This window comes from Haemaphysalis longicornis, unplaced genomic scaffold (assembly GCF_048455015.1).
Source record: "Haemaphysalis longicornis isolate Haplotype H1 unplaced genomic scaffold, Haemaphysalis longicornis Haplotype H1 scaffold_9, whole genome shotgun sequence".
NCBI lineage: Eukaryota > Metazoa > Arthropoda > Arachnida > Ixodida > Ixodidae > Haemaphysalis > Haemaphysalis longicornis.
Genome location: NW_027526460.1, coordinates 45,984,358 through 46,010,249, shown reverse-complemented (window position 1 = coordinate 46,010,249; position 25,892 = coordinate 45,984,358). Strand labels below are relative to the sequence as shown.

The following is a 25,892-nucleotide window of genomic DNA, read 5'->3' as shown; positions in this document are numbered from 1 at the left end:
CCATCAAGACAAAATACACGTTTGGCTGATTAAAGAGACAGCTTTCTCTCGATAACAGCTATGTCAATTTTATCTTAACTTCAACCAAATAATCGAGTCATTAAGGAAAACGGAGGAAGCAGTGGCCACTCCCCAGTCAGGCAACGTCCTTAAGAGGTCAACGGAGGAAGCAGTGGCCACTCCCCAGTCAGGCAACGTCCTTAAGAGGTCACAGAATCTTGTCTGTGGGATTGGCGGCCACCGGCCAAAGCCACCGCCGAGAAACCCGACTGTACACTCTAAACGGAAATACTCTGGATAGGGAGTAAATGGCTTGTCCTCTAGTGCACTCCGTATACGAGTTTTATTCACTTCCCTAAGAGGGAGTGTTTTATGTGACTGTAGTGGAACTTCTAGTTCCGTTTTATCGCATCACTCAAATGTTAGCATGCAGTTAGCACACTGATAACTTTCTTTTAAGTGCGAATGCACTTCTTAAGCGAGCCTGAATCGTCCGCCGCCGTCGTCCGCATAGCAACAGCTGCGGGTGCGCGCGCTCCTCGTCTTCCCTAGCAACGGGGGGAGATGGGCGCGCGCTGCCTGGCCGCGTCCCCATGGCTCATTCTTGTTGTTGTTCCTGCTGACATGGCACATACCCACGTGGGGGATTGGCCAGGAATCGGGCGTGAGAAGGGCTAATGCACCCGCTTAAAGGAGTACTGACACGAAATTTCAAAGCTGAGATAACTATGTAAAACGCTTCCTTTTTATCAGGAGATATCTCTCAGCAAGTTTTAACAGCAACCGTTCAGCGAAACATATTTAAAATCCATTTTAATCTTCGCCCGCACGAGAAAGCCCAGAGCGGGTCGACGTGACATCATCTGCTACGTGCCCCAAACTGCCGACGTCGGGGCTCCCGTGACGAAGCCGAACCGCGCAAATTCAACTCGTGCATTCGCACTTTCACATACTTCCCCTCGGGGAAATGCGGGGAATTTTTAGTGCTGTCCCCTACGGCGTCACTCCTACCCATATTACGTCACAGCAGCGCAAATTTGGTAGCTTTTGAAATATTTCTTGCAATTTTTCGGTTAAAAAACGTCTTTCATGACTGTAATGTAACTTAGTGAGCTACCAAAGACTACTTGTTTTGAATTCAACCAACAAAGTTGTACACAGCCCATTTCAGTCGATCCCTTTCATCATCTCGGCTCTGTCGCACAACACTATATATAGAGTACGTCCATGAGCTGGGGGTGGGGATTGAGCGGCGCTACGTTCGGCTGCTTCTGGGCCGGCTCGTGGTTGCCTGCCTGACCCACCTGATATCTCTCGCAGTGTTGACCTGCGTGCCATCTTCATTTCATGATGCGCGGTGTCTCTGAGTTCCGTCAAAACCTCAGATTGGCGTAGTGCTAGCCAAGTAGAGTTGATTTTTTTATTACTCCGGAAGCCAGGCCTTCGGCACTTCTATTTCGCTCTAACATATAGTGCCTTGCAGGAGGGCGAGAAGTTTCCGCAAGTGAGCGGTGATCGCCGCTGTCGAACTACGAGAGCGCCTGGAATAGTCGACGACTTTCGGAGCTTTTCGGTTTCTCCGCTGGGGCAGACCCCCAAATGTGTAAGAGTGCGTCGTTAGTGCGCGTGCTTTCGTCGGTTCCTCTTACTGGGAATGGGTTTGATTAGGTGGCCAGTTCATCTTTCTAGGAAGCAATGAGCAGGTTCACGCTTCGTGACTAGTTGTGCTTTCCAATGGCGTCTTCTAAAAAAATCTTTGGAGGACGGCCCCATAAACCGGTAGGAAGAAAAAAGGCACAGTTTAGGAACCATGTTGATAAGCAGGCTGTTGATAAAGCACCAAATTTGGTTATTCTAGTTGTAAACCAAATCGGCCATGGTCTTCGTCCAAAAAGTCCACGCTAAAAAGACTGTCTTTTCACAGACCTTAACAGGACCGTAACGTCGACCTCCTCACTACGAAAGTACCTAAAATGACCAACAAAACTTAACATCTACCTCCTGAATTAACAGCACTGAACTGGTCATTGCAAAAGTGTAACCCTTCGGTTAAGTCAAATGCAACATGCGAAAGCCATACGGAATCATTTTATTGCCTTGTTGCGGACTCAGTTCTCAAAGGTTCGAGCGAAATGCTAAAACATCTGTAATTATTTTTCCTCAAGTTAAAAAAACAAAGCTCTCACATGTACTTATTAAAACACTATGCACGCTTTATTTATTATTTATTAATACAATTTATTCTACTGCGCTCTGCATCCCTCGAGCGCATCCCTGAAGTGTTCCGAAGTGAGAACACCCAAACACGCGGTATGTTTTTGTTCTGCAGCCACACGTGCCACACGGCGGGATCACGCACACGGCGCAGCAGGAACGCGTCACGCAACAATATCACGTAACCTCGTCCGTTCAGAGCCGCGCACCGCCAGGATTGCGTGCGTTTCCCTTCACGCGAGAAGCGGCAGCAGCGGCAGGCCGCCGACGCGCCATTCTTAATCCGGCCTCGCCCGAGAGATGCATCTCGATCGAGTTGGAGGATCAGCTTCGCGTGCGTCGCTTCCGCACCCTCGTTATCCCAGGGACCCCGGAGTCCGTTGTGCGCGTGTGCTGTTTCGAGGCCCCACGCACCCCGTCTTTGTCGCTAGCGGATCCGCTTCATTATGCATGCGGTCGTGTAATATGCAGCGCGAGGGGTATGTCTTAGCCTGGTAGAATAAAGAAGGGCACCAGCCTGGTTTCACCCCGATCGAGGGCATGAACGATTGTTTCGCGCCCTGCGGCACGCAGAGTCGCGTCGCTGTAGGACAAGATATAAGTTTGCGTGTGCTCTGCCTTTAATACAGGAACTCCGGCTAGTGAGGGAAGCGTAGCGGTACTGTCAGAGAAGCTCTCAGGCATTAACTGGGATTTATAGGATTGAGTGTGGTTAGAAAAGGAGGGAGAGGCTTGAAGAAGTTGAATATCGGGCATCGCATGCGCTATCGAGGATTTTGAGAAAGAAGGGATGTTGTAGTTGGATTCCTGATCCACAAAGATGTAGCAGGGAGTCAGAGAACTGCTTGAGCACAAGAAAAGTGTCGCAGCTGTAGGGATTAAGCTAAACGAGAGGTGCAACTTCAATGCAGTACAAGCACCACTAACTTCTAGTTACGATGACGAGGAGTTTCACAGTTTATACGAAGACACCGAATCAGCATGAGTAAGGTTACATTGCAAGACACGATAGTGACGGGAAAATTTAAAGCATAAGTTGGGAAGATGGAAGCAAGTATATATGCAGAGGAGAACTTTGGGGCAGGTAGGCGCTATACCGGGGGTTACTCACTACTGGTTTTTAGAGACGACAGTCTTTCGAGGGCTACTTAAACCCAGACATTTTGGTCGGTCTGCCTGTCTGCCTGTCTGTCTGTCTGTCTGTCTGTCCGTCTGTCTGTCTCGGATGCGATTCAGCCACCCGGCCAAAGTGCAACAAAATCTGCGCAATAGTCTTTTATATACTCACAGCCAAATCTAAACGTCTACGTCCGGTGTGAATGTTCATACTTGTCATCATTGTTGAACAAGAACAAGACATTACGCAAACATAAGGCAGAACATCAATGTATAGGTGATATTTGCAGTGTTCCTTTATTAAAAATTCATGGATGCTTGTTTTTTGCGATCGCAAACGATATACTACATCTACTTCAGAAAACCGTCGCCTGCTGTTGCCCGTGCTCCTGGCGGCATTTGAGAAATCACACGGCAACAGCAACAAAAGGTTCCAGTAGAAAGGTTGCGAGCTCCGCTTGGAATGCACGCGAAGTAAGGAAATGTGGTTCTATAAAAGTAGAAGTCAGGCGACTTGATTCACGCGTGTCTCCACCGTACTGCAGCGCTGGCATCGAGGCACCCGGCCTGTAGCAGTGGAACGCGGTAAATTTAAATTGGCTTGAACAAACCTTTAGTGTCTTTACCTTGGGAGGAGCGTGACTGAAGAGGAACAGCATTAGAGGTGAACGGAAGAGCAAAAGGAGGCATTCACAGAAACTATCGTCTTTTGTCGACACTTGCAACGAAAGGAGCAGATTCGCGGCCAATTATTCGTTATGAAATAAGCTGAAAGTAAGGAATGCATTCTTCTACGAACGAAGAAATGTGAGATGCACATAAAAAAATGTCTTCAACCGCAATACACAATCGGCAGGGAGAAATCATAGCTCGAATTAAGAAAAAAAGGGCATGGTCGCTCGATGACAAAGAAGGGCCTCTTTTTCATCGAGCGGCCGTGTCCAAGGCAACGGAATGGCTAACCAGAGATGGGTCTAGAAGTAGGGGTAGACAATTGACTGTAAGGGGGGATGAAATAGGTAAGTTCAAAGGCGAGGGTTTGGACTCTGACATCACAGGGCTGACGTGGTTGGCGGCCTATAGGAGTAGCCTTCGCCCTGCAGTAGATATAGATAGAACGGTGCCCATGATTATTATGATGGCGCTGGTCTCCCCTTGCACTTTCAGACCAAGGAGCTTCAACATGACATTTTGACATTTATCACTGCGTGCGTCCAAATCACTTTAATAGAAATTACCTCCAGACAGCCTCTTGGAACAAAGCTGGTACGCTGCTGTTATTACAGAAGAAGCTTTCGTATAGAACAGGTGAAACAAGCATTCCCCCTTATATCTTAGCAATTAGTCACTCCTCCAACTTCAGATAACAAAGTTTTGGATCAAAAGAACAGCGACATTTACGATAACAATTTTATACAACTCAGTCGAGATGCTTTGCGAATAAATGTTCTCCGCGAATTTTTTTTCTTTTTTCAAAATACACAGAAGTAAGTAAGTGTGAATCAAAACACTGCCAGTTATCCCCAGATTTATATAGCCCTCTAGAATGCTTTGAACATATCGCAAGCACGTATTTTTACGGGGATAGATATACGAGGTGAACGACAGCGTGCGGAACAACGGGAGACGAAATCAGAGAGGCTTGTTTGCGGAAGTATACGTGCCTGGAATCGGCGCGTCACTAGCGCCGGGGGAGCGACTCCAGACTGCTGAGGGTTTTCTTGTTTTACGGGGTAGCGTTGAGAGACCCGTATCGCAGAAAATCCGGCATCGACGTAGGCGGCTTTAACCGCGAGTGGATGATGATGGTGAGCGAAAAATACCGTAGCGCCACCTTGAGGGATCCACTGAAACCCACAGGATCGTAAAGCGCCGCCGTGTGAGTAGGAGCGGAAATTTTTCAGCGCTCGCGGACGCCGTACAAATAAAGGAGCGCTGTGTCATGACAACTACACATTTGTGTGACTCAAAAACATGACAAATCAATGCTACTGCAATACGAATGGAGCCTGATAACGCTATCGCGCTCCACGCTTTTATTTTTTCAGAGTTGCAGTGAGCAAAGGCCGATTACCAACCGAGAACCGGAATTACATATGCTGATTCTTTAAAGGGACCCTGCAACACTTTTGATAAGCGCTTTCACTCTTTCCTTCGCGTCTGAAACCACTGCAAAAGCTATAGTTATCGCCAGCACGGAGCGGCACTGCGTGATTTGCTCGTCGCACCAAATACGCCTTGTATTTCTGCTTTGTTCTCGTGGCTTTTTTTTTTTTAATTTGCTATAGAAAAGCGTTCATTGCTGCAACTGAAGGAAAACCGACCCGCAGCCGCTACATGGCCTCAGTGACGTAATTCGGACCGTCGAAGAACGTCTCTTCTGAGCGAGTTTACAGGTTCTCTGATTGGCATAGAGCAGTAATTTTTGGCTGGGTTACTCGACCCCCTAATCGAAGTGCTGGGCGTGTGGGGTGACTACGTTCTGCAAGCATTTAAGATTTAAAAAGTTGAAAAAGTGTTGCAGGGTCCCTTTAAATTGATGGTAAATGTCCTAGGATTTTACAAAGGCACTGCAAGATGCAATATTTTCTATTGTTGTCGCATGTCCTTATGGAATCCCCACATCCTGACCATGTAAAATCACTTAAGAAGCACAATTGTAGACTTTGAAAATTTTCCGTGCAATCGCTCTTTTTTTTTTGGTGCTGAGACTGCTGTTGCAAGTAAGCACGTAAACCGCTGGCGAACTGCCGCGTAATTTGGTCCTCGCTCACAAAAATTACCGCGAAGCTACGTAATATTAGGCATCAGCCAAGACAGCTACTGCATGTCGTAAAAAGCAACACAGACATTAACGCTAGCGAAACAACCGTGTTTCTATACTTAAAATGACATTTTCAATGTCAATGTTCCAAATCGACCGGGTAACAGCTAGTCCAAAAACATTAAAGCCGTTCCACTCAATGTGAAACCTGTCGGAAGTGCAGAGCAGTGATTCGCCATAATGGGCTGTAGTACCGTTATTCGCTCACCTGCCGCTACCACCCAATGCAAATCTAATTTCCCGCCTTCGCAGTGCTCGCGCGCCCCGTGCCTGAAACTGCGCCAGCGGGAGTTCTGTTCTTTTTGCGCTTGCTTTTCCTCCCACACGTACCAGCATTGCACTGCCATCGCAAAAAACCAACCGAACGACCGTTCCTAACTAAATGAACGGGGACGCTGCCGGTTAATTTCGTATATTTTCCCTCAAGTGTATCTAGTGTTTTCTTTGCGCTAAACAACGGGGAGATGTGTGAGAAGCGCAGCGGTCCGCGAGTTTCGAACGCTTATGACAAATAAACCGCTTGGCTTTCGAAGCTTCTGGATTGCGCCGGGACGACCGAGACGTATACGACGGAACGCCGTGCACGTGGCTCTACTTGGGTCCAGCGAGCTAGCTACGACGACAAGGCACGGCCCTAAGTTCTCTGCACTTAAAATAAGTGCGGACGGCGAGCGCTAAACTGCAGTATATCACACAATTTTTGCGTCCACACTTATTTATCTGCAGTATACAGGTATGCGTTGACATACATGGAGTGCCGCATATTTCTGTGAGAATAATGGGAGTTTACATCTATGCCCCTGCATACTCGTAAAAACGTCGGCAGGTGGGCTCAATGAATAGCGCGTAACGTACCTCGATGGACGTTCGAACACATCGCTTTTAAGCCTCTTTTCGCTGGACACCCTGCCAACGCTTTGAAGCACCATGTGCTCCCGTTCTCCTTCTTCTTACGTGAACGCTTGTATGTCACCGATAAAAAGCGAACAAATAGAGAAAAGGGAATGCCGAAATATTACGGCCTTGTGTTCTGCACAAGGCTGTCTATGAATTTGCAGCCGTGTATGAATTTGCACTCTCGTTGAGTCTTGATTTCACTTGGTTAACCTTCGACGTAGCTGTATTGCCGACCACGGCTCAAAGCCGTTCGGTTCCGTGCAACGCTCACAGGAGGAGGCACGCCTCGCTTTCATTCTCAGCGAACGCGGCGTTCCTCTTTCATGGTGAACACGGGGCAAGCTGAGTCACATAGCCCGAGACGACCCAGCGGCGCATGCGTGGGAGGCTGCGGATTTGGTCGGCTGCCGATCAGCTAAACGGCCGCTCCCGTCGCGGCCGCCGCCGCTACGTGTGAGCAGAACGACCTAAAAGGGGCCTTGAGCGCAGCGCCGACAGCGGGCACGGCGAATCACGCGATGCGTTTCGAGGGGTGTGTCGTTGTGGGTGTGTCTCCAGTCAAAAGGTTAACTTGCACATCCTCCGCGCAACCGCTGGACGGAAGTAGTAAAGCTTTAAAAAAATACCAAGCGCACGTAAGCGCGTGCTCGCGGCGACCGCCTGGCGTCGTCCAGGCTTGCGCGTGGGATTACGTCACATGAGGAGCTCCCGCCTGCGTAGTTGTCGTTTAGCGACCGGCGCGCCGTGAATCCGCCGTGCCGAAGTCTACGACGACAAATCTGTCAAGCCATCCCTTCTCAATCCACATGTGGAGATGGCGACCAGACCAGCTGACGAAGAAGTGGAGGTCTACCGAGGCGAGGACGCGGTATACAAGAGGATTTTCCCTACGCGGCTGTGCCGTCGGAAGACGACGACGAAAGGGATGACGACGATTGCTACTGAATAAAACACTATACATACTTTAATGGTTTTTTGCTTTACGGTGCCGTACAAAACGGCTTTGCACTGCTGTGGTCCGGTTGCTGCCTCTCTCCTGGGATCCGCTGTCGGTGTGGGGGGAAGCTAGATCAACCCCCAGCTCTGCTGTTTCTCAAGCCTTGCACTACTAGTGCAAGGTGCGCCAGTTTATGGCATCCTGTCTCCCCCAGCAGCTATTTGTTAACAATGGAGTGCCAGGGCTATTCGACGTCCACCATTTTCAACGCGGCTTGGAGTTAAGCAGTGACTGTAGGTTGAGACAAAGTGGTCGCACACAAATAACGGCGAACATGTGGAGGAACAGAAAACCACACTTTCCTTTCTCTCAGGCGCGCTGCCTGGCTGCACATTACCTCTCGCAGATTCCTGTCAGGAGGGGGAGTGTTAGGTTGGTATGTGGCGCACCTGAACACATTTAATACTTGCATGCAGCCTGGTCTTTTTTTTTCTCTCTTTTCTAATCATTCCGGTCGCCGCTCACAACCCTTCCGGTCTTTAATGAGTCGTTTTATTACGGATGCGGGCTTTCGATCATTAGCGGCGCCGTCTCTCCTAATTGCCAGTGACGCGTGCTTCCCTGTTCCTTCGTCTTTTTTCTTCTTTTTTGAATTATATTGAACTTCCCTCTATGCAGGTGTCACCATTGCCCTCCGCTGAGTGGCGGAGGAACAACAAACAAAAGTTGGGATGACGGGGAAATTACCAAGTTTGTTCCCCGTTTCATTGACGTAGGCTGCAAGTCAGCTCGCTGATGCCTGGTTTTGCGACATGCGTACAAAAGTTAAATGCAAAAATAAACTCACAATAGCTCATTTTCTCCCCTCAGACTTTGTAAACTAGGGCACCTATCGATTTTCACGTTATTTTTAACACTTCGTTTTGTTTCACGCTTTGGTTCGCATTAAACGTCGGCGGTGTTCAAGCGAGGTGGATTTCCAGGTCGTTAAGCTTCGTCGAATAGTTAAAGCAAACTCGCGGAGATGGCGAGTCGGCGAACATCGACGTGGTTAGAAGCGTTGGGTAGATGTCCGTCGCTTCGAGTAACAAAAAAATGAGAACGAAAACTCTCACTGAGCTAATGGGGGTAGCGAAAACTCCTTATCGCGTCGCTGTATGTGTTCCCCATGGAAACAGACCTCGGGAGGTTATCGCCCGATTAACGCATTTGAAGAGCGAGCCATCGCTTATAGCAGAAAACTGGTAGCGTAATGACATGCAGAGAGAGAGAGAGAGAGAGGGGGAGAGAAGTGGGGAGGGGGATCTTTATCATAAAAAAGTAATCAGAAGCTTTTGATGCGTTCCTCGTCGATATGCTCCCCCGCGTGAAAAATGAAAGAAGAAAAAAGACAGTCGATAAATAATAGCAGAGCAGAAGAAATTAGTAGAACAATAATTAAATAACGTTCTTTCTCGGGGCACCCAGTAAAAGGTAAACTGTCCGCGCTAAGGGGATTCCTATTATGTCGTAGCGACACTAGTGTCCTTAAAGTAATCCAATAAATCGACCACGGGCTTGCGCTGAGAGAAGGGAGAGTGTCATGGTCAAGGAGTCAGTTCCCGGGTGAAGGCAATATTCTGCTTCAATGTTCTGCTCTAAGCAGCCCTCTGGTTCGGTGTAAAAACATTTTCTAATAGTACATGTTCAACTCTTTCCGGTCAGTTAAAATTTTCACAATGTGGGCGAACATGTCTAGCCTATGCGAGTTAAAACGCAGCCTATAATGCAACGCCTGCAGTCGGCGGGGTAGTCGCTCTGGAAAACTTTTTCTTCTGTATAGTTCTACGCAGTGCAGAAAAGCCTAATGATACTCCGGAAGGGGTCATAAACGTCTTCTGTATGGGCCAATGAAGTGCCGACTCGATGATACTCCGAAAGGGGCCATAAGCGGTCTCGTTCAGTGAGAACTACTGTCTTGGTCATAGCGAAGGCCTCATTTCTTGTTAAAAAAGTCTTCCTCCTGTTTCCCCTTTCTCCGCTCTTGTGGGAGCCAAGTCCGCTTTCGGGTTTCACAAGACAACACAATGTTCTGGGAGTCACTGAAGTGCCTCGATGGTCAGCGATCGTATGCGAGATGATGTAGATACTCCACTTCCGGGTGGACATGTTCGTGAATGCTGACGAATAAGCGCATTACAGGCTTTAATAAGCAGCATTTGGATCATATAAAATGGTCCACTGTGACAGCGGCTGGCAATTAATTTATCGTATGGCTTCTTTGATCCTGTGAAGCTCAGCGGAAGTGCACGAAGTCGCTCGCTCAATCCGGTATATTAATTCTTTGTTTGCTGACGAAATGAAAATTTCTGATAAACTGCACTTAAATGTTGCCCATCCCGCTGCAAAAAATGCGGGTCATTGCAGAGAAAAATGTGCTAATGCGCGCAAGAGTCACCTCAAGTAGGCCAATGTGCGGCGTGCGCCCTTTCTGAATGAGCGCCAGCTGTGCGGTTAGTGTGCGCGAGTGCAACCCGAAGTAGGCCGATGTGAGGGCTTGCGTTTTTTTGAATGAATGCCAGGTGTGAACTGTTTTATGCGAAGGAACGACAGAGTCCAAGGTCGCAAGCTAAGCGGCATTGTCTGTGGCGCCGAAGTTGGAGCTGGGCGCACAACAGTCTTTACTGCTTTTCCAAAGCTGGAACTGTCGTTTTGCCCCGTCATACGGACCAGAAAATGTGTTCTTGAATGTAACCTGCGCCTTGAATGAATGCGTAGCGTTTCTTCATGTTGTAACACGTTTGAGGGCAGCCAGCTAGCTTCAGCCATGGTTTCACAATGTAATGAGCCTTTAGGAAGGCCACGACACTTTACGTTCCGAGACAATTGTCCCTCGAAGTTAGCAGCTGGCCATTCCTTGAAGGGAAAGGTTGCTGCAGGACGGGAACGCTCTAGCAGCGCACCATAACACACGCGCTGAGGAGCAGCACCGTGCAGTGAAATGCGCTGTCCCATGGGCGTCATCGAGATATCCAATAATTAAACATGCGGTAGATGTTTGTGTACGTAAGTCCTTCCGGGGTTGGGGTGTGTGTGGGGGGGGGGGGGATTTGTTCGTTATAAAGCCAATATATCCTTGGGTTCGTACGTGATGCACAGGCCGGCCGCCGAGGATTAAAGGAAATCCATTCATGCTTATTTGCGGGTGGAAGCCATTGCGTCACTTTTATGGGAGATAAGACAGTCTTTTAGGCGCTAGGTGTTCGTATATTTTTGAACCGCCTTCTGGAACTCCTGTTGTGTCACTGTACGTGATACTGGTGCACTCCAAACGCAGGTATCATCCGCGTAGAGAGTGACCTTGTGGCCACCAGGGAGAACAAGCAGACGATTGTGGAGAACAGTGGAACTGGGGAGAACAAACAGGCCCAAAATGGGAACTTCGCGAGCTATATAGCTGCACTCCCGCAGCGAATAGCTCGCGAAATTCAGCTTCGTGAAACTGCATACAAGCTGAATTGGCTGAGGCGTCCTCATCACGTGTGATAATGTAAACATCATCAGTGGCCTCGCAACGCACAACAGATTTGCGAGATACAGTCCACTAGAAACTGCAATCGGCAATCTCTGTCGAAGGCTTCACATATTGCGCAATCATTTATTGTGATGGGACTAGGAAGGGTTACTTCGTGTGCAGTGGTGCACAGAGTAAAACTCAAGCCAGTTTGCGTGAACCGTGAAAGGACCCCTCAAAACACCCCGGTTATCGAATGGCTTACTTGTCGACGATTTCACAAGAGTGTAGCAAAGTTCGCACCGCTTGTTCTTCCGGGGAAACTAGCCGCACGATATCACGGAGCGCGTCGTGCGCTGAATTAACAGATTATTCAGCGTCGGGTGTCCAGGACCAAACGGTTATAGGGCGCGCGGCAGTGAGTAGCCGAGGAGGAATGTTTACCACCAATTTTGGATTACTTAGGCGCACCAAAATATTATGTACGCCTGTATTGTGTCTTTATTACCTATACACGTCCACACACATTTGAATTCCAACCACAACCTGCCGCGGTGGCTCAGTGGCTAAGGCGTTGCGCTGCTGAGCACGAGGTCGCGGGTTCGATTCCCGGCCGCGGCGGCCGCTTTTCTGATGGAGGCGAAAAGCAAAAACGCCCGTGTGTACGAGATTTCGGCGCACGATAAAGATCCCCAGGTGGTCAAAATTAATCCGGAGCCCTCCACTACGGCGCGCCTCATCGCCTGCGTTGCGTCGGCGCGTTAAACCCCGCAATCAATCAATTCCAACCACAACCCACACTCTAGCAGCAGAAGACCTCGTAAATGTCGAGGCTGTCGACCGACAGCCGGTTCTTTCTGTCTTAATACCGTGTTTAGGAAACAAGACCATAAAAGGTATCAATTACAGTGCGCTACACACACATCAGCACGTAATCAAAAATGATCTGCCAGCTGAAGGGGATAAATAGCTTTTAATACGCCTTTTCGCACACCTAAAAGCCCATAGGAGTACCTCGTACAAATATATACGAGCACAGCGACACGCTTTCCTCATTCGACCCTGTAGACGCCGAAGGGACGCCAAGCTCGCCTTTCGCGATGGACGACAGCCACCGTCCGGTTGAGATTATAAATCGCGCCTTCCGCCCAAACCCGGCAACGCATACAACATTTTTACATTTCGTTCTGTGCAGCTTTTTCTTTTGCCCGCTCGTGTTTGGAGGCGAGCTCGGACGCAGTGCGTCACGTAAACGACTGAGCTCGCTCTCGTATTTTTCTCGATTTGCGCACGCGCCCAAATTTGTGTGTGCTAATCGGTGTGTGCGCTATAAGGGTCTGCCAACGCGGGTGCGTTAGTGTGTGCGAGCACACGTCCGTACTAAATTTGCAGCTTCTTTAGTGCCGTGGTGCTAGCTCGGCTATTTGTGCGCGCTGGCGTTTATGGCGGTTTCGGCGGCGGACATTGCGGCAGTAGGAGGGGGCAGTGTCTGTGCACGTGAGCCGCCTGGCAAAGTGAAAACCTGGTAACTCAATGAAAATAACGGCATGGGGCCGTAGACAAGAAAGAGGAATGGCATCGGAAGGTGGGGAGGAAACGTCGGCACGTCGTGCTCACTGGCGTGCAAACGACATATAGTGCGGATGGCTGTTCGCGACGTCATTGGCGGATAGCGGTGGTATAATAGCAGCGCGGGGGCATAACGTTGGCGTCACCTCGTTCCCAGGTCACGCGGCCTTTCGCGTCTGACTTGCAGGGTCACGTAGCGGATGACCAAACCAGGGTCGTCCGCGTGACCTTTGCATTTTATTTTGCGCTGGGACGCGCAGGAACACTTGCTGGCGTCTGAGTACACTGAAAACTGCTTAATTAAGCGCAGTCCGGTGAGCAAAGATTTGATAATAATACTTCTTGATATTTTTCTTCTGGAAGCATCATGTGTTATACGACTGGCTGCGCGAAGAAGGTGATTCCTTATGTGAATTATAAATTGGATCGCGTGGAAAGCTGCAGAGACGCGCAATTTGCGTCAAAAAATATCTGTGTGATTCTTTTTTGTGACCTGAAACAACTTTTTTGTATCGTAAGACAAAGCCCAAAACACAGATTTATGCTAGCAAATCAACGGGAATCTCCCACCCTACTGAATGTAAATTAAAACGAAGGAAGCTCCTACTAACGCGTAAGACTTAAAGGTAGCGAATCTGTGTGCAACCTTCGCGACCATCACGAAAGAAGCCCACGATTGCAGCCGATTTGCTTCTTCTTCACTGCCTCAACGACCTTTACTCCATCATTGTTGCTATAAGTGTGAGCTTCCTTCATTTTTTTGGAAGTGATAATCATTAGACATCACCTTGACGCGTCTTTCTCGTTCCGAGCAAGTGTTGCCACGATTACGACGAACGCTGGAGTTCTTTTTTTGGTCAATCTTGGCCAATCTCCCGAAGTGGGTATGCGTAACTTGACAAACGTGCGCCTGCTGCGCTGGGCGGTCGTCGCAAGGCACGCACACACGAGCGCACGAGCGCTAGGCATTTTCTTAGTTTTGTTAACTTCCAAATGGTCGCCGCGAGGCCCGCGATCACCTGAGCGTGCTTACGTGCACAGGCTCGGCAATTTCTCGGTATTTTTAACTGCGGACACGAAAAATTACGATTTGCTAAACCGTTTCGCTATCAAAATACCGGGCTTGCTGTTTTACTTTGTGGTGACGTTTCTGCATATGTATCTACGTGATCACACGAACACAAAACAAGGAAACAGGTAACTTAGTTCGTTGACAAATATTCACCGGTTTTTACGCATACATTTACCCCTTGGTTCTAATCTTCAAGATGAAACCCGTTTTCGGTGTGGCCGAGTTGAATTGGTGGCTCCGAAAAATAAGCCAGTATTGATGACGCTGATAAGGACCAGGAAGCACAGAATGTGTTGATCAGTGTTAACCAATGCGGGCATGCGTGCCCATGTGCCCAGCACACGCAAGAGGGAGATAAGCATCTCCTACGTATAGTTTGTAAGGTTTTATACAGATATGTCAGCGTTACCAAAACAGCTGAAATTGATTTTCGCCGTCTTTACGGACTTCTAGTTCTCTGGAGGTCTGATGGTCAGGATTAGCTCTCGTAGCTGAAGTATGTTGCCCGACCGACGAGCTGCGCCATTTTTAATGGGGTAGAGTGGACGCCAGATGCACCCGTGTCCTTCTGATCACAGAGCGTGACCAACGCTTAAAATGGTCTACCCCAGGGGTCGGCAACCTGCGGTCCGCGGGGCAATATTATGGGGCCCCCGATACGACGTCAGAATCTCCTCTCCCCTTGTTCCTTCCTATTTGGAGGCCGACATCACAGTTTTGACCTCAGCTGGCGCTAGCCATGAAAAATTCCCCGCATTTCCCCGAGGGGAAGAATGTGAAAGTGCGAATGCACGAGTTGAATTTGCGCGGTTCGGTAATGTTCGCGAAAGAGAGATCACACACACACACACACACAACTACAAAGAAAGAAAGATGCATTTATTCACAGACACCTATTTGTGTTGTCGTTGTACTTGATTGCTAGAGCGGATCTCAGCTTTGAAATTTCGTGTCAGTACTCCTTTAAGCGGGTGCATTAGCCCTTCTCACGCCCGATTCCTGGCCAATCCCCCACGTGGGTATGTGCCATGTCAGCGGCCAGGCTGCGCGCCCATCTCCACGTGCGCGGATATCGCCGGTGGACGCAGGTTCAGGGTCGCTTAAGAAGTGCATTGCACTTAATAAAGAAAGACCGCTTCCAGTTGGCACTGTCCCCCATCTTCACACTTACCCAGATGCTGCCCTCACTTCTATTAGTTGCAAAGGTCCACAGAAGGTGGTCAAACTTAATCCGCAAAAAAAATAAAGGTTTCGCGAGGTTCGAACCGTGGACCTCCGTAACCAGAACCAAACACGCAACCCCTGCGTACGTCGGGTAAGGTTGGGGGGGAAATTCAGTATATCAAACTAAAGCGTAAGTAAATGCCGTCAAATACGTCTAGCTTTTTCGTATTTTGAGAAATTCTTGAAGTGATCAGGCTTGTTTCTCATGCACCGATTTTGCGCACAAGCCCCATATCGCTAATGTTTTAGGCAGTGTATCCTTTGTTTAACCTACAAGGAGCTTCGCCGAATTTTTTCTCTTTGCCTGCAAAAGCTCACCCCTTTCCCAGATTCCCCGTCCGAACCTTGACATGTCGGCTTCATGCTAATCGGCCCTCCGCTAAAAAGATTTCCGACCCCTGGTCTAGCCTCATATTGATATTCTTGTTCTGCCGAAGAAGCCTTGCGATTCATGTGATTCATTTTCTACCTTGCATGAACGCGGTGGGATACGAAGACACGGGCGTGATTTGACGCGTACCGAAACACCTGACGCCATTTAAACTGCGGCGCTAATGGCCGCGAACTATTTACTCTCACGGACACCTTATCCTCATAGATCAGTCAGCATGTGTATCCGTCAGGGAAACGCCTGCGCGCCTGTTCAAAACAGCGCCGGTGGTGCCCGTGTCATTTTTAAAACGTGATTACATGACGTGTCGCTTTTCCCATGGAAACAGGCATGTGAACACATTTTGTGTCAATCGCCGTTGTGCTGTCTGCAAAGCGAAGGTTAACCACGCTAAGAGGGAGAGCGAAATTTATGCCCGCTGGAATGACTGCGGACAGCCCTAACCAACGCCCCCACCAAAAGACAAAGGTCACATTCCAGTGTTTCGGAGTTGGTGGCAGCGACGAAGCGATAACCAACATCCGTAAGAGTATCATGGTGGCTTCGGCCTTCTTCGTGTGGAAGTTGTGAGCCTCAAAGCCTAACGGTGTAATACTTCGTGGTTCGGCGCACAATTAACCCCTTCGGGATCAGCCGACCGTGCAAGAATTTGTTAGGGACAAATTTTATCCAGCAGACAGGAACATCCGCCCAAAGTTAACGCTCAAATGGTGATTGTAAAGCGTAAGTTACGCATGCACACTGCCCGACACACGACAAACAGGAACGCGGCCGGGTGGACGGCCGCATGACGGCAGACAGCCCAGCAACGGCGCCCCTTTCCCTCCAGCGTTTGATGACTTTAGGCACGTGAACGCTAGCCGTTCAAGACATTGTGCGGTAACAGAGCCCTACCGACGCACACGTCATGCCGCAGGTCTCCATCGTAATATTTTAGCAGCGTGCTTGATCTCAAGCATTTGCAATGGCCCTTCAGCGCAAGTGTGCACTAAATACTGTTGCAAACTTCCGAACACTTCGTTCGTACTCGACCACCTAAGACGAGCATAAAACGCCTTCCGCGATGCAGGGCTAACGTTTTTTCGCCTGTGGAACTTGATCGCATGCAGTAAAAATGTCTTTGTAACACTGCGAGCCTGAAGCGCAGTGTCCGAAGCCGTCAAAAATGTCCAAACTATCGGTGTAAAGGCAATGACAAGGAAAGTTCAAATTTGGCTGCACCATGCCGCCCACTTTGGACAACCAGGGGATCTCCAACGTGGGCCTAAATTTCAACGGGTTTGTTTTTATCTGTATCAGAAAAACCTCTGCCGTGGCTAGGAATGAATTGGATGTACAGTCGGGATCAATTTGAAGGTTATCGCGGGAGCGCCGACCGACGGAGACGACAGTGCCGTTACGTGACACTTTTTAGCATAAGCCACAACGAGATTATGCTACGTTTGCTTCTCCCTTGGCTGTTTCATGCAATGCGCGCACTACCATCAGAAACGATAATGGCAACTGTCGTTTCTTTTTTCTTTATTCGTTCCTCCCATCTTCGTTATACTTCCCACTGATACGCAACCTTCTCAGGGCAACTTGCCGGCATGCCGGAGCATTGTAGTATAAAAAAAAAGTTGCATTTTGCTTCCGCAATGCCGCAATGCCGCTAAAAGGAATGAAGAAAAAGGCAGTCGGCCCTTGCAGAAGGGGGTAAGCAAATTCTATGCAACAGCCAAGGGGTGAGGAAGGGTAGCATAATCTCGTCTTCGCGAATGAAAAGAACTGCCACGGAACGGCGCTGTCGTCTTGCTTGGTCGGTGCTCCCGCGATAACCTTCAAATTGATCCTGACTGTACATTCGACCTCAGCAGTGCAACGCCTTAACCACTGAGTCAAGTCAACGGGTCATAAAAAATAACGATTGCTCTCCCGTGACGACCTCAAAATTAGTTCTCCGTTAAACAAATAAACAAAACGGGCGGCAAACTCCGGTCGCTGTTCCATCTAATTAGCGTCACTTGACCAACGAAGCAAAGCCTCCAGCTTTACTTTAACCGCCTCATTCATTTCGAAAACGAAGCACCTCTGACTGCTAATCTTCGGCCACAGTAACAAATGGTGGCGAGATGGCATGCTCCATGGTACACTGAGAAAAAATCGCGGTTAGTTAATCCGACACTTCTGCTTACCCACCCATTTATTATTAATTAACTAATAGCACAAATATATAAAACTCGGTAATGATAGAGTCGGCTTAGTGCCTAACTCTCATTAGTTTCTGTTTGGAAAGTTTTAATAAGACAAGAGTCACAACATTGTTCTGTTGACCATTCTAGAAAAAGTTGGCTTTGCCGCATGGCGTTTTTGCACGCGCACAAGAGGAATACTCCGAACCTTACCCGTAGAACGCTTCGCTTTAAAATACTGCGAGAAACGAACAAGGAGCATAGGAAAACGAAAAGGCAGCAGCTTCGCCATTTCTCCAACACTGAACCTCGAATACGGCGCCCAGTTCATAGTGAAGGCACGGAAAAAGCACGAAGGACTCAAATACGCTGAGGCAGTGAGTTCGTGCGTGTATAAATAAATACAGTGCCTGTGCAAGAGCACAGAGGCCTGATTAACCTCGCCGGCCCGGAAAGGTTTCCGGGGGGAAATGCGCGCATCTGGTGCGGGTACGCGTGGCACGCCGACTGTTCGCCCCATGTGTGCGCCACGTCCGCCGATCGATACGTGCTTCGGCGTCGTTTTTGCTGCGGTCGGCAGAGGGGCCAGAACGCATCGTACATAACCTCCCGTCATAACAATGCGTTACGAAAAAATCTGTGAGCTCTCATAATAGGCCCCAAGGCTGCATTTTTTTAAGAGAATGCGACCTACGCTTTCCCCAGGGCGAACTTTGTCGATCAAATGAAATGTTTATTTTTACACACAAGGTTAAGATTACATCAGGCATGAAGCAGTACCTGATTACACTTACGGATGGCAGCGTGTTGTACAATACCTTAATAGTGTCATAATGGCATATTTACAACCTAAGAACCTGGGGCAACAGGTCGTTAAAGTGTTAGCACAAGAAAAAGAGCACATGTGAGCTAAGACACACATGTACAAAAAGGGAACTCCGAGGCTGGTACTGCAGATCTCTTCCCGAAGAGCTAATAGTTAAAAAAAACGTTCCACCAACTGTTTATGAGTAACAAACCTTTTTGTTCACATGTATTAAGAAAAACAGTTAATGCTATGCTCACAGTTGCATTATGTAATCAGTGAGCCGACGCTGTACGGCCCTGTTATCACGGCATCTATGGCGTGAATAAGTCATATCCTGAGATAACCGAGACTGACCATAACAGAGTTTTTAGCCTATGATCTGGAAACAAAAAAATACAGAAGACGAAACTCGTATGTCCGCTGAGGGAATGCTATTTCATGGCGTCGAAGTAGATGTTTCATCCCTTTGCGCAAATGGGACATTATCAATACTACTCTGTGCTTCCTAGAGTGAAAAGTAAATTGAGTTTATATTCTAGCTGTAGCCGTGCACCCCATACATGTGCAGTTATAGACATGTGAAGCGAATAAGGCATGGTAAATTCGCAGCGTGACTTTGGTCGAGAAAAAATGACGACATCTGGCTAGCGCTCCCGAAGCAGATGCTGTGCATTTCACTAGAGACTTCCCATGACCTGTGCACGTCATAGATTCACAAAAAGTAACGCCAAGAATTTTATGGCTGTTAACGCTATCTGTTTATTTCAGTCGTTTATTTAACCTTATCCCAACGCACGGGCGTTCGAAGGTATCATACGCAACGGAATCCGAATCGGCATCATCACCATCATTAGCGGGGAGGGACTGGGAAATTCCTGGGTTCAACTCTTAGAAACGTGATTACCCCAGGCCCTACACGACACACAAATCCAGCTTAATACATACAAATTCCAAATCTTTGAGCAAAGTTAGCGGTTAGTGGAGAGACAAGTTACATGCACAGCAAAGATGTGGTAAGAAAGACTCCGGCAAACGCACCGCTAACTGCGGTGCATTTGCTGTAATCGTGAAGAAAAAGCAATCACTGTAGACATTCACGCATATGAACAACCTACCTAAACCTGCGCGCACCGTATAGGGTTAATGCATACCGTTAGTATTTCGCCTGTAATTCGCTATCGTTCAGAGTTGGTTTTATGGGTACTATTGGTGCATCAATTGGAGTGCATGAAACAATAACTTTATCAGTACTATCACTGCGCTTCATTGACGGCCCCAGACCCACGGTTCCCACTAATTTCACCGTCTTTTTTCACAATGCTGCATTGGCAGACATGTATGCGGGAAAACATTGATTACCAGAGTATCACGTGTAGCTGAAGCCGTAGAAAAGCAAGAAACCTACGTAATATGTGCATTAAAGCATTAAGATAGCAGCCCTGATCGCGTTGAACGAATGACAAACCTCTTATGACTGCCCCCGTTACTTACGAAATACAAGCAACGACGCTGTATGCTGTCCGTAATGAGTTACCTCCTGACCAAGCGAGACGTCTGGGGTCACTCTCGGGCCTAAGGCGATTAGTCATCTCATTCGAAACGTCTGTCAGAGAAGCGTTCCTTGATCGCAAACGTTGAAAGGATCGCGTCTCAACTGTAGGAGAGCAACATCACAGCGAAGTGGTGCAAAATCTCCATCTCTTTCTCTAAATTCTCGAATGTTCTGCTTGTCGAAGTAGGTTTTCAAATTTTTCGTCTCAACGGCTTCTTCTTTCATTAACGTTCCCAAGCAATTCGTTTCTACTCGTATCCTTCTCTTTCTTTCTTTTATTTTTGCTAAGACGTCTTTGTCGCTCCATAAGCAGAGGACGAAGCAGAAAAAATTGCTGTCCATGCGGCGGTCTTCCCGAGTCATTGCCTCCGAAAAGCAGCGACCGCGGGTCCCTCTTTCTCTCTTCGTTCTCATCTCATAAACCTGCGACCTTCTCTCCACGGCCACCGCCTCAGTAATCGCGAAATGTGTCGCGGGCCCTTCTCCCTATTGTGCATACAAGGCACAGCGGAGCGGGCAGGACGTACGGGCAGGCGCTAAGAAGAGAGAAAGCCCGAGACCCCGCCGAGCGCAAGATGACACACAATAAGGCCGGACACCATCCTCCCTGTGTCACTTCCTTCCGCGTCATCTTCGAGGGAGTGAAGAAATCAATACGAGAAGCCGAAATGGCTCCAAGAGAGCGGAGGGACGCGGGCGGAAAATGACGAAGACAGACAAAAAAGCGAGACGTTTCCGCGTGACGGAGTCGATCTGCGGAACGTGACAGCGACGGACGTCGCAACAATGATTCTATCGTGCGGTACATGACTTTGGTTGTTTGCTACACCTTTTCGTGTGGCCAGCCAATTCAATCAGACCAGTTGCGGAGATGAAAAGGTGAAGCTTCTCTGCTTACGGCGTAGGGAGGAGTAGTGAACGCGAATGTTTACAAATGCTTTTCATATTGCCAGAAATACAGGCCAATTGTCCATGTGTTCAAGTGATACGCCAGCTAGCAGTTTCCAGTAATCATAAAGAACACGTGGTCACTGTAAGAATCTAACCTCTAAACATATTTTCTGGCTGGTAGATACTAGCATATGAGAGAAAAAGAGGCAACCATGGATTCACAAAAACTCTGATACAGTCTTTGATGGAGCGTCAATCAAACAAATTTACGTAGCCTGTTTGAATAGAAGCGCTTACTTTGGTGCCGTACGCCCGTGCTATGAACACGCGCTAATTGAAGTGAAGTATTTACAAAAATTTCTAGCGAACTGTTCCCATTGCGGCTAACAGCTGGGGATTTTCAACGTTCGGACATTAAATGTACATGTTGACAAGTTTTTTTTTCCAACCACTACACAGAAACGGTCAGTGCATTAAACGTCGTGCTAAAAGGATGAGCCTACCAATATGAAAACGCGCAAAAATCTAGCATAGAACTTTCCTCAAAACACCAGGGCAAATAATTAAAATCAATCACCCTTGTTACGGCAGTGGTCGCCACTCTGTATCTAAGCTCCCTGGAAAAGGTTTCAGAAGAAAAAGCAAGCTTCGTTGGGCGCGAAAGAATTATCCGATTCTAATTAAGCGATTGAAGGCCCTTTGCGGCGGCGGAGCTAGTTAAAATATTTACTGCGTCGTATTTGGTAAATTTCAGCACTCTGCGGGTTTTTTTTTTTTTTTTTCGTTCCCCAAAAGTGAACGCGCAATTTGTGGGCTGCGGTTTCTGTAAGGATTCATCACATGTGCGTTTTCACCCTCTCTAACAGGAAAACAGCTCCTACCGCGAAATTAAGTATTGATCATTCTCTTTCATTCGCAGGGAAGGTTTCGTTATTGATATTGGATACAAAAATTGAAACGAAGCTGCAAAATGTAGAGGGCGTTCGATTTCAGTCCTTCAGGCGACAACTTTATGCACAGTCAAGAGCAAAAGTGTGCGTACCACGAATGCAACAATTTTGGGTTATTTATCTGCGCACGCCAGGCCGGGGAATTACGTGCGGTATTTTTGCAATGATTTAGTAATTAAACGAACCTCATATCCACACCCCGTGTTTTTGGGCTGCTACCGGAAGAGAAACAACCTAAAATTGCTATTTTCGTGGTCCGTACACTTTTGCTTACGGTTGTACTCGGAAACGGCACCGCGAAAATTTTACCATGCATGCGCGCGCGATTGTCGATTTTTAGGTGAACGTGGGGCAACAGACGACGTTGCAAACCACGTCAAGCATTGAACTCACACGATGAGTGTGATATAACCATCCAAGCGGGTAGGTTAAGGGTGGCTTGCCTTGCAAGCACAGTGACTCTTGCGGCAGTATGAATGGAAGTGCCGACGTAATTCAGCTTGGCGTAGCCGAGCAGCTCTAAAGACAAGAGGCTGGTACAGTAAACGCTCGATTTAAAATAGGCATGGGTACAGGTGACTGACTTCGTTATAAGCGATGATTCGTTAAAATGGAGATGATTGGCGCTGAACACACTGCAGTAAGGACCTCGAAATACTTCGAAGAGAGCGAGAATTGGAATGCCGCTATTGTTTTACAGCCAGGGTTTACTCAACACGCATATTTTATACTTAATGGACGATATCAGTGGTATGTAAGCGATCAGTAGCTGAATATGCAGCTCAACGAAATGCTATATAGTACAGCTAGGAAAAATTCGTCTTGGACAAGGACAAATTTTTCTTCAACTGCAAAGTTTCTGAGAGAGCTGTACAGCTTTCCTTTGTAGCCGTTTTCTTTCGCAGAAGTTTACTCCACCTTGGGGATTTCCCCTAAATCTGGTCGATGGTAACCCGATGCGAGGAATCTTCGGGTAAATAAGTGCCCCGCTGAACTCGCTACGCTTGACTCAAACGATAAACCACGACTCGCCCGACCACAGGCGCAGACGCCGCGCGTGTTTACCTGTGTGCAGCGTGTAGGCTGGGTCGTCAGCGTGGAACTGCTGCCTGATGACGATCACGAGCAGTCCGAAAGCGCCGTGAATGCCGTGAGTGAGCACATGCACCAGGATCGCGCACGCGCACACGATCCAGCCCCAACCGCCTTCGGGGTAGTAGTGCTGGCGAATGGTCGACACGCTGGGCTTCTCCAGGGCCGCCTTGGACACGCCGGGGACCTCGCCGCCTTCCTTGGCCTCGCGCCGGAGAGCGTCGAGCACGCACGAGACGCTGGGCGAACGGCGGACGGCCTCGTTGTTGTGGATGCCTTGGCTGATGTAGTACGGGCTCTTGGGGTCCGTGGACACGGCCGACTTGGAGCGGTACTGCCGCTGCCGCGGACACCGCAGCACGGCCGCTGCCACGGCGCCGCACGTCTGAGTCTCGCCATTGCCTTCGGTGGTTGACTGTCCGGTTGAGGCTTCTGCGCCTGAAATCGGCTCTTCGTCGGCCCCTTCCGCTCCGGCCGACGTTCCGGCACCAGAAGCGTGGTTAACGGTAGAAGCAGTAGTGGCCTTAGTTGTGGCCTTTCCTGTGGACGTGGAAGCACCGTGGTTGCTGCGGTCAAGGCACGCGGTCGACGTGGACGGCTGTGGCCACAGCTCTTCCGGAAGGGTGTCCGGACGCGCTATGGGCATGCTGCGACGCTGCCGCTCGCATGGTACAGGCCGGGCGGGGGCTGGCGGCAGCAGCAGTGGCAGCGGCTAGCGCTGGAGGCAGGCAGCGCTGACGGAAGGGGTGAGGAGATGTGCGGGCCCGACAATGTTTGGTTTGAGTTGGGAGGCTGCCAGAAGGGCCAGTGAAACAGCACTTTAAAATGGCTGAGAGCTCAAATGACTTGTCTGCTGTTTCGTACGATTGGGTTCATCATGATGCCAACCCAGTACAGTAAAACAATCAGACATCTGCAATCGTACGTGCGTATTTCACTGCCTGTACAATGTCCGTCCTAAGTGAGCTGCACGAACACTGACCAAAGTAATGTCGACAGTGGAAAAGACAGAATCGGTTTCCTCATTAACTGCTTCTGCACACTCATGCACAATCGTGTTCCCTAACAATGAACCCGTAGAGACATACTAGCCACCACTGCACTCGCAAACGGTGCACTCAGCTGCAGCAGAGCTCGTTGGAAAGCAGGTGCACTAGAAGAGAAAACTAGGCCAGGGCGGCGTGGAACAGAAGCCGTCATCGCAAACGAGCATTGACGCGAACACACGCGCGCGCACGCACAACACCGTGTTCTCAGGAAGCCGAGTCGAACGTGGTGACAGATCAGGTGCCTGAACACGGTGCTAACACGGCGTATGTCGGAGAGGCAAACAACATACAAGTCGGGTGCGGTAAGCTGTTGCACTGCCGGAGAGGTAGGAGAAGGCGCACAGATATTTCCACTGGGCGGGGCGGGTTCCCTCCCCTTTCTACCTGGGCCTCAGCGGCTCGCCTCGATCTCGCCGATGGCTTCCGAGGTAGCGAACGCGGTCGGCGATCACCTGGCGGCGGTGCCACGATAGAGACGGAAGAAGAGGCGGAACAGAGCACGGACGCGAGAGCGCGCCGGAGGGCCTACGGCGGCGGCGGCAACGCTAAGAGCGGCGGTGTCCACAGCTTCGCTGTCGGGAGCCGACTGAATCGAAGCGCGCCCGCGCGCCCAAGCTCCGCTCCCCTCCTCTCGGCGAGTAAAAAGAGCAATGGGTCCCGCGCGTGCGTGCGTAAGCCGCCTGCTGCTCTGCTGCTGTTGCACCGGCTGAATGCGCGTCGGCCCCTCCCCTCGCCTAATCTCGTTCTCCTGCTCATCCACCTTGCGACTCCCTTCCCGCTGTTCTTGCGCACCCTCTTCAACTTCTTGCCTCTGGAGAAGACATTTTGTCAATATGCGCTAAAATTGGCGCACTCAACGGGGTGGTCTTTCTGTGTGCGCTGAAAATACGCGAACGGCAAAGACAGGGAATGCTGTTCGGATTTCTTCTGAATTTTATTTATTCCACGCGGAGTGTGAGGAACAACTGCGGAGAGGATCATCTGCATAGCCCAGCTTGTCACTGAAAATGGAAGCTAATTCGAGAGAGGACCGTCGTTTTTCCCGTTCCGTGCATTTAACAAGTAATAAGCAAGGTCTCCGTGAAAGGCTTCCTAGTAATCGCTTAGTAAGTTCCTCTTTATTACCGCCAGTTTTCTTGCGGTTGAACAAAGCAACGATAAACACGATACCTGATGTACTATGCGCTGTGGTCGTCCAATATTCTAGCCAATCTCTACATATAGCGTTCATACCGGTTCTGCCATCTCTTCACAAACTAGCTAGAAATAGGCACCTCAAATTGACTGCTTTATTTACACAGAAAATCAATGCCGAGTAATCAACCCTGCAGACGCATTGTTCGAAAAATATACCAGCATTGCGCTAGAATAAATTCAATGAGAAAATATCTGGTACCGGCAGCACTAGAGAATGGTACGAAGTAAACCTTTAGGAAACAAGACAATTACTGCTAATACGTCATAACAGAGTTACAACTAAGACTTTAAAACTCCCGATGCTATGTGCGTCTTTGCGCGCAGGCGTGTTGACAGGTAAATAAGTGTAAACAAATGTTTAGAACAATTAGAGTATAGTTCTTCCAGGTGGCTGGCACAGCGTAGCGAAACATTTTGAATGCGGGCGCCCTGTTCAGTTTTCTTT

At 48.9% G+C, this 25,892-nt stretch overlaps 1 protein-coding gene across 3 annotated transcripts in view; it reads right to left on the bottom strand.

Annotated features, from left to right (window-relative positions):
- LOC144153646 (monocarboxylate transporter 10-like) overlaps nucleotides 1–25,892 on the bottom strand; it is a 307,668-nt gene that overhangs the window by 71,453 nt on the left and 210,323 nt on the right. Inside the window, exon 1 of one of the 3 annotated variants that reach the window (XM_077685298.1) lies at nucleotides 23,175–24,934. The exons of the other annotated variants lie outside the window; for them this stretch is intronic. Within the exon in view, the coding sequence (XP_077541424.1) occupies nucleotides 23,175–23,847 (673 nt within the window). The 5' untranslated portion in view covers nucleotides 23,848–24,934. Of the gene's footprint in view, nucleotides 1–23,174; nucleotides 24,935–25,892 lie in introns of those variants that run through there. 3 annotated transcript variants of the gene reach the window in all.